Source organism: Primulina tabacum, chromosome 8 (genome assembly GCF_025594145.1).
Source record: "Primulina tabacum isolate GXHZ01 chromosome 8, ASM2559414v2, whole genome shotgun sequence".
Classification (NCBI taxonomy): Eukaryota; Viridiplantae; Streptophyta; class Magnoliopsida; order Lamiales; family Gesneriaceae; genus Primulina; species Primulina tabacum.
The window spans coordinates 4,587,715-4,602,951 of NC_134557.1; the positions used below are offsets into that span (position 1 = coordinate 4,587,715).

General features: G+C 39.3%; 1 protein-coding gene across 6 annotated transcripts; it reads right to left on the reverse strand.

The window, feature by feature from the left end:
* Positions 1 to 239: 239 nt before the first annotated feature.
* LOC142553175 (dual specificity protein phosphatase PHS1-like) lies at positions 240 to 14,852 on the reverse strand. Of its 6 annotated transcripts, XR_012821909.1 has the most exons (13): positions 14,644 to 14,852; positions 14,397 to 14,474; positions 14,104 to 14,246; positions 11,198 to 11,402; positions 10,500 to 10,676; positions 10,255 to 10,415; positions 8,694 to 9,756; positions 7,979 to 8,125; positions 7,642 to 7,869; positions 7,139 to 7,296; positions 783 to 936; positions 551 to 694; positions 240 to 477 (listed from the first exon to the last, which is right to left on the reverse strand). XR_012821909.1 is itself a non-coding variant. In XM_075663222.1 (12 exons), exons 1-11 carry the CDS (start codon positions 14,680 to 14,682, stop codon positions 576 to 578), a joined length of 2,751 nt encoding a protein of 916 aa, XP_075519337.1. In that variant the 5' UTR covers positions 14,683 to 14,852; the 3' UTR covers positions 240 to 477; positions 551 to 575. The 6 variants fall into 6 exon arrangements, 4 of the variants coding, with proteins under 4 accessions (XP_075519337.1, XP_075519338.1, XP_075519336.1 ...); XM_075663222.1 differs by having other exon boundaries at positions 551 to 936; positions 14,113 to 14,246; XM_075663223.1 differs by having other exon boundaries at positions 240 to 694.
* Positions 14,853 to 15,237: the final 385 nt, after the last annotated feature.

Consider the following 15,237-nt stretch of genomic DNA (forward strand, 5'->3'; position numbering starts at 1 on the left):
AGTTGTTAAACCCTTCCCAATTCTAATAATAGGCACATTTCTGAGCAGGGAGCAGAGTTCGAACCAAACTTGAGAATGATGTAATTAATCTTAAGTTGACACTAGGAGAGGATGCAATAAATCTTAAATCTAAATTTAATACCAGGAGAGAAGAATAAACCAGACATGAGGTTGTATGAGTTGTATATTGTAACATACTTCAGTATTTCAAAAGCAAGAGCTACGTGTATCCAAAAAAATAAGAGCAAAAGCTACGTCTTATTTTATATAAACATAGTAAATACATTTACAACTCATGGTTTCTACAATAGATCAAATGGAATTTTTTCACTATACAACCAAAGAATAAGCCACAAAATTTAACCTTAAACATATACAATTCGATCACTGAAACCTCAACATTCAGTACCCGTGTATGTTCGACTTCTTGAAATGGTTCGTATCATGAACATTCCACAGATACGTTATTTGGAATTCCTGGAAAATAGTTACCAGTATCAGGCAGCCAAAATAATGGAAAGGAAATTTAATTGGACTGCCATTAAAATACCTCGCAGGTGCACCAAAAGCAGCAGTTATTCATCAATCATGGAATGAGTTTGTCTTTGGGTGGGGCTGACACTCCCCCCTCGACTTATTTTGAGTGCATCCAATGCCTTCTGTATTTCCATAGTCATGGCACTGTCCACGCTGCCTGATGATAGTTTTCTGTGAGCTTTTTGCAAATGAAGCTTTAAAGAACTGCTGCTTAAACCAGCATTTTTTCCGCATATAGGGCAAACCTTCATCGTAGGCCTACGCTGTTGCCATTCCATAGAAACTCTTCCATGCAATTTCTGATCTAGGTCCAAAAGAATCCTCGCAAAACCATCATTGGGCTGGGCTCTACGATGAACTCGTTTCAGTGCATTCCAGGCTTCCAGTAAAGTGAAGTTTCTGCATCAGAAAGAACCGCGTAGGTTAAATCTTTTTTCTCAAGGGACAACCAGACCAGATCTTCCTATTCCTTCCTCAACCCCAGAAAAAATGTCATTAATGCTATAGATTTGCTTCAGTTAAAACTTAAACACGAAAAAGTAATAGAAAGGTAAGACGAGACAACAACAATTTGGTTTATCCTTGAAATCCTCCACTCGCTTTTCCTATTACAGGTCATTTCTGGTGGCAGTAAACCATCACCCATCACCTCATCGCTTCTATTTCCCATGAAAAATAATCAACTGAATGCAGGCCATGTTGGGACACAGGTTCTCTGTTATGTTCGCGGGTAATGAATCTAGTTATGGGGCGATTTATGGAGATTCACCACTCATAAGATTGTGAGCGTGTTTCTAGGGGTGTCAAAATCAGACACGACCACCAACCCGACGCGGTTCAACCCGAAAAAAATAAGATTTGGGTTTGGGGTTTTCGGGTTCGGGTTAGATCGGGTTGGACCCGATGGTTGACCCAAAAAAATGATCTGGTTGGGTTGGGTTGGGTTCGGGTTGACCCAAAAATTTTAATTTTTTTTAAAAATAATATAATTAATAAATATTGCCTACATTTTTATATATTGTATATTTATATCATACATTTTCATAATTTAATATTTATTTTGAACATTTTTTATTTTTTAAACAATTGTTTATTTGATTTAGTAAATTTATTTTATTTTTCTACAATTAGACTTTAAAATTTAAATCATATATATGAGGGAGATTTTGTTATTATGTGTTTAAATTAAAATATTATTAATTTTTTTTGAATTTTATTTAAAAAAATTAAAAAAAAATTGAAATCGGGTTGATCGGGTTGATTCGGGTTCAGGTTCGAGTTGAGAGTTTTAGAGTTGGCTCGGGTTCGGGTTGAGCAATTTTTGAATAGTACTATTGTTCAACCCGACTCAACCCACCCGAATTGACACCCTTACGTGTTTCTGAGATTTTCGCCTACGTCTCACTATTTTGATAATTGGGGATTGAGGCTTGTTGAAGAGAGTACCTCACGATCTCCGACTTTAGTAGAAGCAACACAATCGATGCCTTTATTTCCTCACTTCTTATTGATATATATACAAGGTTTTGACAATCCAAACTAAAAGATAAGAATCCCTGTCTAATCCAATGATATCTTCCTAGATGATATATTCCCAACTAATTGAGAGAAGCTCTTATTTAAGGAATTTAAAAACAAGATAAATCTAGAATCCTATGATCTAATCTACCATCTTGTACTTCCCGTGAGCGTGTCTTTGATAAACAATATCTTTGAAGATGTTGGTTGTGCTCGGCATTTGCTTGTGGTGGGCCTCTGGAGACACGTGATCGTCCATGATCACAAATGAGGGAAACTCCGCGGCCAAGGTGGAAGCATCCTGCCAAGAAGCTTCGGTGGGTGAGAGGCCGACCCAGTGGATCAACAGCTCACGACGTCCCTGGCAGACTCTTGAATCCATAATGGCCAGTGGCTGTGGTGGGTCGTCTTGATTGAGTACCAGCAGGTCTGTGTCGTGGGGAATATTGCCCCTAAATGGCTTCAGAGAAGAGACATGGAAGACTGGGTGGATCAAGGAAGAGTCGGAAAGCTTGAGTTTGTATGCGACTTGACCAACGTGTGCAATAACTTTGAATGGGCCAAAATAACGTGGGGAGAGCTTCTTGTTCACATGCTTTTCCACACTAGATTGGCGGTACTGTTGTAAACGTACCAGAACCATATCCCCTATTGAATATTGGACATCTTGGTGAGATGAATCATATTGAGTCTTCATGAGATTCTGGGCGTGCAGGAGACGTCGCCGGAGATGTTTCAGGACTTCGTCTCTGGTCTGTAATTCTTTGTCGACGGCCTCTAATTTCACCACCCCAGGAGAAAATGATAGAAGAAGCGGCGGTGGTTGGCCATAGACAACTTCACACGGGAAAGAACGTAAGGACGAATGGAAGCTGGTGTTATAGCAAAATTCAGCCCACGCAAGCCATTTGGTCCATTTCTTAGGAAAGTCACCAGAGAAGCAACAGAGATACATATCCACAATACGGTTATCCACCTCCATTTGGCCATCCGATTGAGGATGGTAAGCCTATGTAATACAAAGTTGGGGTCCCACTCAGGCATAACAGTTGCTTCCAAAATCCACTGGTACATGTGACATCTCGATCGCAAACAATAGACTCAGGCAACCCATGAAGCTTGAAAATGTTCTCAAAAAAATCCGAGCGACCAGAACTGCTATATAAGAGTGTGAAAGAGCAACAAAATGCGCATATTTTGAAAATCGGTCAACCACGACCAAGAGAACATTTTTCCCTTGTGATAGGGGGAGTCCCTCGATAAAATCCATAGAAATGTCCGTCCATACGTGGTGAGGAACTGGGAGGGGCTGTAACAACCCTTCAGGCTTCAAATTTTCAGTCTTATTGCGTTGGCAAACCACACATTCCGCAACAAATGCCTTTATGTGGCTGCGCATGCGTGGCCAGTAGAAGTCCCGCTGGACGCGATGCAAAGTCTTCAAATATTCTTCATGGCACGAGCTATGAATAAAAAAGATGATGGTACCTGTCAAGGTCGAATCCGGAGGTAAGAAAACTCTCTGATTATACCAAAGGAGATCATCCGAGAAGTCCCAGGGCCCAAGAGCTTCTTCAGCCTTCACCTTATCAACCAAGGGCTGTAACTCGCGCCTAAAGACGAGTTCACTTCTGATTTTTTCCAACCATTCCAGCCGTGGGATTGATAGAGCACAAATAGAGCCGTTGTCTGATTCATCTCGTCTTGAGAGGGCGTCGGCAACCACATTAGATTTTCCTAGTTTATATTCCACCTTGAATTCAAATCCCAATAGCTTGCTGATCCATCATTGATAAGGGGACTTCGTGATACGCTGTTCCAACATAAATTTGAGACTGTAAATGATCCGTGTGCACCAAGAACGAAACTCCCATAGATATGTTCACCAGTGGCGGATGGCCTTAACCAGACCAATCAACTCTTTTTCGTATGCGGGTAATTTACGGTGTTACAAAGCCAAAGTCTGGCTATAGAATGCAATAGGGTGCCCATTTTGAAGAAGAACATCACCTAATCCACTTTCGGAACCGTCACATTCTACCACAAATGGTTCTGAAAAATTCGGTAGGGCTAGGGCGGGTGTGGATGTCATAGCCTTCTTCAATTCCTCGAAAGATCATGTAGTTTCTTGTGACCAGACGAAGGAGTTCTTGCGAAGTATGCCGGTCAAGGGCGCGACAATAATTCCATAGTTCTTGACGAACTTGCAATAATACCCCGCAAGGCCTACAAACCCGCGAAAGGAGCTGATAGAGGAGGGGGTTGGCCAATTAGCAATGGCTGCAATTTTCTCGTCATCGACCTTGACCCCCGACTGTGTCACTCAATGACCGAGATAGGCCACTTCTGTTTGAGCTAGAGAACATTTGGACCGCTCCAGGAAAAACTGTTGCTTTGATCGTTGAGAAGACTAGACGTAAGTGTTTCAAGTGGTCCTCCGAAGACTTGCTGTAAATCAAAATATCGTCGAAGAAGATAGTGTTCATAATGGCCTGAAAAGTAGAGGGCGCATTTTTTAGCCCGAAAGGCATAACCAAAAATTCGAAGTGACCATGATGAGTTCTGAATGCTGTCATGGGAATGCATGTTGGATCCATCAGGACTTGGTGGTATCCTGCTCGGAGATCCAGCTTGATAAAGAATTGGGCCCCATTACGTTCTTCCAACGGTTCTTCAATCACAGCGATTGGAAACTTGTCCTTCTCAATTTGCGCATTCAAAGCCCGGTAGTCGACACAAAAACGCCATGATTTATGGGCCTCGCTGACTAATAATACGGGTGATGAAAATGGTGAAGTACTGGGTCGGATAATTCCTAGCCTTCTCCATATCGGCGCACTGCCTTTCGATCTCATCTTTTTGCGCATTCGGATAGCGGTAGGGTTGAACCACGACAGGATCTGTCCCTTGGGTTAATATAATTTTGTGTGTATGTTGTCGTCGCGGTGGCAGTCCCTTGGGGTCCCCAAAAATCCTTTCAAAGTCCGGCCTGGTAGTTTCCTTCCGCTAGCTTCTGTTATGGTGAATGCAAAAGGGCCTGAACTCGCACTAAGATCGTCTCCTTGTAGACTGACCGAGTTTCCCTCATATGGGAAATTCATGACCATGTGAAGTCCCAATTGATGGCACCCAACGTGCACAACCAATTTACTCCCAAGACCACTTTAAAGTCTCCCAATGGTATCAAAAACAGATCCACAGAGAATCGAGCTCCTCCTAGAACAACCTGTACACCGCGGCATACCCCCGAGCATTGAAGTTGTCTATTGTTGACCACAGACACCCTTAGGGTCGGGCGGTTTTCCACGGATAACCCCAGATTGTCGGCCTCCGGTGTATCCACGAAGCAATGCGTGCTTCCCGAATCAATGAGGACTCTCACGTGGCAGCCTTGTATTTTTCCCCAAATCTGCATTGTTTTCGCACCATGGGGGCCAGCAATTGCATGGATAGAGGCTCCGAAATCTTGTGATTCTTCTTCTTCCACAGGATCCTTATCGTTGGATGTGTCCTTCTCTATTCCTTCCAATAGAAATAATCGTTTGCATTGATGCCCCGGCGTGTATCGGTCATCACAATTGTAGCAGAGCCCCTTGGATGCCGCTCTTCTAGCTCCAGTCTACACAACCGTTTTATTCTAGGCGTCTGGGGATGTTGCTGGTGTTGGTTCTACGTAACGGTGCTCGCGTTTCTTCCCTCGGATGGTCGTTGCGTGTCTCATATAATCGCGCCAGATTCATAGCAGTAGTGAGATTTGTTGGGTGGTGGATTTGAAATTCTATAGCAATGTTTCTGCGCAGTCCACTAATGAACAACTGGACCTCTTGCCTCGATGTTATGGGACCCGAACGGGCCAACAATTCCTCAAAGCGTTCCTAATAATCATTCACCAAGTTTGTCTGATGTAGCTTGGCAAGATCGCCAAAGGTATCTCCTCGAAGGGGTGGGCCAAATATGAGATCACACTGTTTTGCAAAGTCGATCCACTGGATATCGGGCTGATATCGTTTCAATTTACGTAACCACAGCTGGCCCTTGCTGTCGAGATAGAAGGACGCTAACCCCATTTTTTCTGCCTCATGTGTGTGCTGATGGTCGAAGAAATGCTCGCAATGATTGAGCCAAGCCAATGCGTCTGATTTTCCATCGCAACAAAAAAAGTCTAACCGGGTGTATTTAAGTATGACAAACGAGTTGTCTTTCCCTTCTTGTGTGCGTAGGCCAGTAGAGTATGTATCATGGGAATCCAAGTGGTTGTTGTCACTTCCCAGGTCGTGCGCTGTTTCTGTTTTGGACACTGCGACTTGGACCGATAATTCTTCCAAGCGTGTGGCAAGATCCCGATGTTGCTGGTCATTCTCTTGTTGTCGTTGGTTACTCGCCAGTCTGTCCTCCTTGTACATGTTTATGAAGGCTTCGAGCTGCCTGTGCATGGAAAGCAAATCCCCCATAGCGCCCGACTCTGATACCAAGTTGTTATGTTCGCGGGTAATGGATCTAGTTATGGGGCGATTTATGGAGAATTCACCACTCGCAAGATTGAGAGCGTGTTTCTGAGATTTTCGCCCATGTCTCGCTATTTTGATAATTGGGGAGAGGGTCGTTGAAGAGAGAACCTCACGATCTCCGACTTTGGTAGAAGCAACACAATTCGATGCTTTTATTTCCTCTCTTCTGATACATATTTATACAAGGTTTTGACAACCCAAACTAAAAGATAAGAATCCCTATCTAATCCAATGATATCTTCCTAACTAATTAAGATAAAAACCCTATCTAATCCAATTATCCAAATGATATCTTCCTAGATGATATCTTTCTAGCTAATTGAGATAAGCTCTTATTTAAGGAATTTAAAAACAAGATAAATCTAGAATCCTATGATCTAATCTACCACATTTTACTTCCCATGAGTGTGTCTTTGATAAACAATATCTTTTGAAGAAGTTGGGTTGGGCTCGACATTTGCTGGTGGTGGGTTGGTCGTGATATTCTCCCTCTTCGTGCATCACGAATTAAGCAGACATCTCCCTGGACATGCCACTTAGATGATAAAATACTAGAAAGATCAGTCCGCACTTACTTCCTGAGCATTAGATAAGCAAGAACTAGAGTAGCACTCCTACTCTTCCCTTCAAAGCAATGTACCAGAACCTTGCCACCAATTTGTTCCACACGGTCTATAAAATCATGTGCTTCTTGAAAGATATCCCTAATGTTAGCATCTTCAATGTCATATATCTGTACATAGACGAAATGATCACCAAACAAGTCAAGGAAATTTTTAAGCGAAGCAGAATTTAGTAAGGTTGCATTTGGGTGGAAGCATTTTATTTGAATGAGTTTATAAAAGGAAGTTGAAATCACTCCTACAATTGAGAATTTCAAATTCCCTATTTTGGTATAAAACATAAATTGAAGGATGTCGCAATTTAAAATTTATAGATTTAAGAATTACCCAAGCAGTTGGTGTGGATTTGAATTAACCATTTGAAATCTAAATACTTCCATCCAAATGCAGCCTAAAAGAAATTGGAAGGTATATAAAAGTGGAGCAAAAGGCTGCAAATTCTGTAAAATACATACTGAAAAATTTCGGTACTCGAATAACTCAGGAAACTGAGAATCAGATTGTCCAATTTCATTGGAGCACAGACATAAAATATGTGCAATCCCTAAATGCTGCAGGGTGTACACAGATCGAGCAGCAAGTGCTCCACCAATGAACAAAGTAGCAGAGATAGCTGATGGCTTTTCTGTATTTGCTGAGTCAGATATCAGTCCTATCCTCTCAAGAATGTGCTCTAACCTCACCTGAATTTTAAGTATTTTTTAAAAAAGAAACTTGGTCATTCCATGACAGAAACCAAAGCATACTACCTAAGTTGTCTCAAAATATGGCATGTCGGAATGCAGTTATCACCTTCAACTCATAAGCATCCACCACACAATTATTATCACTACCTTCAAAAAATCCAGTGATGAAGTTATTCTCCTGGCACAATTTAACTGCATCGTTTTTAAGCATATCATTCCATTGCTGTAGTTCTTTGCTTGACTCTGTATCAACCTGGAAAATAAACCGCAAAAAGGAAATTGTGATTAAAACAAATAATAATTCAAGATAAATTGAATTAAAAGAATGATGCTACTAACAATCTCGTTCCGCATAATTCCTAGACTTATCATTTGATAAATTGTATCCACAGAAAACAGTTACGCCGTTAAAACATTCTAAAATATAATCCACGTCTCTTCATGGTTCAACAAAAACATAGTTATAGAACATGTTTAATTCAACTACACACGTAATGGAATGTAATGGAGTCCAATTCAGATTCAAATATGAAATTGGTCGGCCAGTATACTAGAGGAAGAGGTTAACAGAACGCGTCAGAGTTCAAAGTATAATCAAGATAAGAAATTGGCCTGCCACTATACCAGTGGATGATATTGACAAGACTTAAATTTGAGCAACTCTACAGATATGGATGTAACATACTGGAACATCAGTTGCAACCAATTAAGGAACATGTTGCTGAACTACCAAACAATCTAAAACTATTTGTAATGAACAGAGCATAGAAACGTTAAATTCTTTTTAGGTAACACTAAGTTCTATGAATACATATGACAACCTTTGCAAATCGGTGAAAGTCACGAATCTTTGCAGTCAACCTCAAGCTATGCAACGGTTCACCGCTTCCCTTGCATAACTTCCCATAAGAGCAATCACGTGAGATTGGAGAACAAGTGTCTGAACTTTCTTTAGATCCTGAAGATGGAATCCTAAGGGCTGTTTTCTGTGTTTCTGAGTCGTTCAAATCCAAATTGTCCTCGCCAAGGATCCAATCCCTGCTTGGTAAAGATGGACAAGGGACCTCAGTCCCTTTAGCCTGTGCTGGAGATTCAGGAACCGCCGGATCCTCTTTATCAAGATCCCCAGAAGATCTATTAAGTACATTGAGAAAAGCCCGTAAGAGGCCATCTAGTTTCTGGTGAAGGGTAAGAAGGAACATGTGAAATCCCTGCAAGTCCCTGAGTGCTGCTCGAAATCCACTTCTGAATTCGTGGACGGCTGAATTTATCTCAATCCCACGGAAATCATTTGCATCAGTAACTAGCTGTGAAGATTTAAGTTTTCCTCCAGTAATTTCATGCAATAGTTGTGACGCATACTCAGAACTGTTAAGAAGTAGCTCAATGAGCTTCGGATAATTTGCTTGATCATTAGCACGTTTCCCTGCTGGGGGTCTACGAGGCACTACATTATCTATTGCCACAATATGTAAATCAGAGCTAGTTGACTCATTCAAAGTGAGACTCGTTGTGGATTCTGCTGTATTAGAAACATCAGAACCCTGAGATACCAATCCTGGATGAGAAAGGTTAAATACACTGTCAACAGAAGTTGCTCTAATTTCTTTTTGAAGTGCCCGGATAACTTTAGGTCTATATCTTTTGATTGCAGAATCAAAAGCAACCTCTAGTGCATCATTATTTGCAGTAGTTAATTTTTCAGCCAATAGTAAATTTGCATAGTTCCCACGCCACCTTAGTTGGCGACAAGGAAGACGATCTTCATTTCTTATGACAAGGTCTAACATTAAAATCCTGCCTAGAGCTGCAGCTGTTTTTCCTGCAGCTTCCTGTGATTCAAATGCATTCGAGCTTTCCAATAGAGGAGACCCATGAACATAGCTGTAATGTGAAGATTATTTGGAGAAATAAATCAAGCGCTTATAAAATATCAGCTTCATAGGTGAGTACTTTCTCCTTTATAAAGTAATCACACAAGCATAGCTATCTTTCTACATGAAAAATATCTGCATCAGATTTTGATATACAGTCTTTTGTAGAAGTACCAAGATACTATCTTATGACCACTATTTTTTGGCCTGAGGATAATGACCTATGCAAGGAATTTGAAACACATCTGCATCATATTTTGATATTTTAACTTCTTAAGTGGTACCGATATATATCTTACTGCTGCTAATGTTTTTGGCCTAATGTCAATGACCTATGCAAGGAATTTGGTGGACCAACAGAAGTAGGTGCATAACACTAGTGACAGATTGGATAAGACAAAAGGTTTAATTGTGGTCTAGCATAAATTGCTGAAATTCTGGTGCCTTTCTATGCAGTACGCCTTCTGCTAATGCAATTACTTGCAATGATAAAATTTTCAATACGTACTTCATGAGTAAAAGGCAGCGACTCAGCTCAAGAGCTTCCAGGAGTTCTGAACAAGTCATTTCAGCAAGTTCATTCCCTTGAATAATAGCAGCGTCTTTTGCTTTTTCTGCAGCCTCCTTGATTTGCAGCCACTCAGAACTCACATTGTGAATGACTCTAGCCTGAAAAGCAGTGGACAAATTTTCAAAATTAAGTTTAGGCCTCAGGCGTATTAACAAGCAACTGTCAAAGCGTGGAGATACAACCTGTGGGGTCGGGACGCGTAGCCATTTTGCAAATTCATAACCAAGAAGTTCAGACTGAGTGGCCATCCTTGATGATGAGAACTTTATAACAACTGCAGCTTCTGTAGAACAATGTTCATCATTTTCGGGTTGGTTGAATAAAGCAAAAAAAACAACACCGCCAGAATTAACAGTAACCTGTACTGGCATAAGAATCCAAATTCAAAATTAGAATTAGATAACATGTTTCAAGGTAAAAAAAAAAAAAGAAAAGTCAAATGCTCTCCGCAAAACTTTATAGCCTATCACATATTTTTAAGTTTAGCAAATGCTTTACTCTATATTCGACAAGCATGCATGTAGAAGGAGAAGTAAAGACTTCTAAACTATGAAAATATAAGCTCTAGCACACTTGAAAGAAAAGGGTACAAGGAAAACGTCATGCATGGAGAAATTAGAAAATCCGGTTCTATCACATACCAACACAATAAGGACAAAATTGCATATATTGTGTGATTATTACTGTGGCTGAGCATCTTTACTTTACAGGGAATATTACATCGACAAACTTGGGACTGTCTTACTACAAATTATATTTTGTCGCACTAAATTTCTCATACGTCAGTTTAATCATTGAAGCAATTGCAATATCAAAGTCACATAAAGACAGAAAAAAGGCAAAACATTATCTATCAATGCATTAAAGTTCTCTGTCAAACCTCCAGTGCTTTATTCATCTCATCCTCAGAATGCTCACCACTTCCACTGTGCTCTGTACGGTGAAGAGAAGAAAGTGTTGTCCAAGAGAAGGAGCTTGATTTGATGTCTAACATGCCAGTTTTACCAAGTCTTTCCCATAAACTTATTTCTGCAGTTTGCTCAGAAGGTGGGCAAGTCTTTGGATCGAGATTATTTCCTCCCGAACTGAAGCAAAATAGTTATAGTAAGCACAGGGGAAAAAAAACTTTTGTCATACAAAAGCAAGATATATATTACGTATTCATTTCCAATCTTTTTTGTGTCAGACTAACCAAAGTTTTCCGAATTCTATGGTCTCATGTTGTATATACTCTCAGCCTTACAAGTTGTTATCATTAAGACACTGGTGAAGATTACTGAAAGGCGCAAATATCATTACCTACCTAAGAAGAACTAAGGATTCATTTATGATTTATGGTTGTGGAGAATTGAAGTTAAAGCGCTCAAGATATTTGCATTTCAATCGAATGTAGAGTCCAAAATTGATATCCAAATTTTTACACTAAATGATAGGCTTCTTCTCTTGAAAGCGTTCCAGGCAAGGCAGTGCTATGGGTTTCACCGAATCACCACTAATCCTGAATATATATAGTATCATCAGACGGTACAAAGGCAATCATTTGAATGCGGAATTCATCCATGGTGGTTTACTTCTGGATGCTACTGCCCAGCTCTGGCATACTCAGACAACACAAGTCATTGTGCAATTGAAGAAGCCAAAATTTCACCAGCAGTCCAAATAAATGTTGAGAAGATTCCATCTGATTCAAAAGATTACTGGTGACATTACCATTGACAAAGCCGCTTATTTCCCATAAATCACATGGTGGTTAGTAAAAGGAAGACAAATCAATGATGACATCCTTTTGGCTAAAGTGGTTGTGCACACCATTTAGACCAAAAACCAGAAATAATCAGAACTTATATTAGCTCTTTGACGTAATTCTTGTTGAAAGTCTCCAGCTTTTTGGTTTTTGTACTCAATGCATCAAATTCAAATCAAAACACATTTCCAAGACATTCCTTCGGTTTTTATTAACATAAAGAATGCTAGTTTTCCCAATGAAAGATGAGGTCCAAAACAAGGATAAACTAAATTTGTATTTTTATTTGCATTGGTGGCAGACTCTCTTTCTAGAAGCCTAAAAAATTTCATGACTCGGCCCACAGATGCAACTCTATGCTGCTAGCCGTATGATAATCTCCAGCCTGGATTCTCCAGAAGCATAACAAAGCTTAAAGACTTATTTCTCAGTTATGCAAATGTGTATGACTGTATGGTCAATCAATCAATCAATCAATCAATAGATGATATTAAAAGTATATTGTCGCCGGAAACAATGTCTCTCAGCTCCACCAATTTGACTGCTCCCCCCACTAGTTTGTAAATAAATTTCTTCCTATGATTATTTGGGTGTCCTCTGTTCAAAAGTCATAGGAAAAACTTTCCATAGGACCGATCGCTTGCTACTTTACCAAAAACTAAAGCTGGTGTTAACAGTCCAACTCAAATATTTTAAATCATACATCAGTTCAAGTATTACGTTTCGATTGTTCTATACAGCAAATACATTATTACACCAAACGACATCAATAATTACACTTCTTGCAATTAATTACCATCGAACCGTTACTTTGGCTCTGATAACAATTGTAAGATCGAGCTCTTGACGTGTTACCAAGAGCTATAGCTGGTGTTAACGGTTCAACTTAAATTATTTTAAATCGTACAATGTGTTTCTGTTGTTCCACCCGACATGAACAATTATTTCATCCAACATAAACAATTATTGCACCCAACACTTTAGTTTCTAGGATTTAGTTAGCAATATCATGAAAAAGGAGTTTGGTTTATGTATGTAGGTATATGCAGTTTGATAGTGCCAAGCATAATGAGTTCTTGGCTAACAGAATGTTGGAAGACACTCTACACTCGAAAAGAAGATCTACTTAGTTTCTACCAACTTAGAGGTGACAAGTTCCTAGATAACAGATTGAATATATGCAAAAACCTTTTGTAACACCAACTTAAATAAATTGGCAGAAACATATTGATGGATCGAAGAAACTCAATAATGGTGACGTGAGGGAAGAAATCAAGACGAAACATATGTAGGAATTATTCTTAGGGACAAAAATGTTACCACGTGCATTTCAGGAATATTCTGGAATAGCCGGCAATTTATACACATTACTATTTGCCATTTGGTAAGGCATAATATGTGCAAATAAAGTATATTCAATCCATTTTGTAACAAGTGGATTCCCAATTATCTAGTCCATCAACTTAATAAGTCATTCAGATCCTGGCCACTGGAAAATCAGATGACTTTTTCAGGGAAATTCAGTCTCTTTTGTCAATCACGGAGGTACAAATATGGTAGATTTTCGAAGGACACAAAATCGCAGATTTTCTAGCTTACTCTGATTGCACAGCTCATAGATCTGGTCTATGGGATCAGAGTCTTTTACATCATTCCTTGAAAGGAATCCTCGTAGTGACAGACTTGAGATTCCGATTTCAGACTGTTTGTTATCTAACACCGCGTAACTTGGTTTAGAACCTTAAATTGGCATGTATCTTTCTTAATTCTCATTGAAAAATGAAAATATATCGTTTCATCTCAGGACTTATCTATTCAATTCTATCCTTTTAATCTACAAGTCAGGTTCATGAAAAACCACCAACCTAGCTGCTGGTGGTTTTATTTAAAAGTATCTGTATGCAATTTAAAATAAGAACATTTAACTCAGCAAGTAGCCAATCCGATGAGCCTAACAATGTATATGAAATTTGTCAACGCGAAAAAATCAGAGCCACATTTTTACAAAACATTGACAACATAGAATATATACAGCCACCAACCAAACAGACATGCCCTGAGTGCTGTGAGGTCGATGGGGGAAGCCTGAGGCAGGATACTTGCTGCTCCGTTTACGGACAAATTCCAGCCACTGCGCAAACCGATAAGCGGGTCCGGCTGTAATGTCCCCCAACATATACAAAACCTGCATTTCCCCAACATACTCAACTTTAATCTCACTTTTGAGATCACACATATAAGTACAAAACAGACACACATATTTATGTACACATTTTTCTTAGGATTATAAAGCCAAAAAGAAAAAAGAGAGAAAATTATAGGCGAAACGACAGACCCTTGAAGTGGCTGTGAGTGGCAATGGAGCTTCCAACGCATCATTTCCAATATCAAAGTCCTTCTCTTCGTCCTCCTTCTGCATTAACAGAACAAAAACATGAATGCGTAACGCAGAAATACCCTAAACTAAAAATCGTTAGCATAAAGACGAGATGTAAATAAGACGGAAAAATGCAGCGAAATTCCGGGCCGAAACGATTCCTAGTTTTTGGAATTTGAGGTGGAATGATAAAGAGACAGCGTACTTGAGAAAAGCATGAATCTTCTCCTTGATTCGCAGACATTTTAATGTTTTTAGCTCTCTGGTCTAGGTTGGTTCCATTTAGGGAAGATTACGATTCGGAACATAGCTTGATTTTCCGGCTACCCGCAATAGGAGGTGGAGGGGTGGTTGAGGGGCACTGCCGCAGATTAATGCGGAGATGTTACAGACGATCAAACGGTAAACCCATACAATCTTTTTTTATTTATTTAATTATTTATAACTCGAGCCATTGTTTTATATATTGTGCATATACAATAAGTTTTTTTTTAATGAAAAATAATAGAATAAATTATAATACTATAATTTAGTACCATATTTTATTTAACTCTATCACATAATTAGTTACCACTAACCGTTGCTGCCATATGGTTCTGCAGTATTTTTTTATTATTTATTTGATTTAATAACATAAATCTAAAAAGTAATGAATGAGATTTAAATTATAAGACACTAAATTAAAATTTGAAAAATGAAAAATGAAAAAAAAAAAAATCAACTCATGACAAGCATGTTATGTCTCTATTAGGCCTTACACTTAAATAATAGTAATAATATAGTTTTATTTTCGTAAAAT

Excerpts from the sequence above, each read along its gene's own strand:
- LOC142553175 (XM_075663221.1), bottom strand. The coding sequence starts at position 14,682 with ATGTCTGCGAATCAAGGAGAAGATTCATGCTTTTCTCAA. Across the intron at positions 14,475-14,643 it reads AAGATTCATGCTTTTCTCAA|AAGGAGGACGAAGAGAAGGA; the intron begins GTACGCTGTCTC and ends CTGTTAATGCAG. Across the intron at positions 7,870-7,978 it reads TGGATGCTTATGAGTTGAAG|GTGAGGTTAGAGCACATTCT; the intron begins GTGATAACTGCA and ends CTTAAAATTCAG.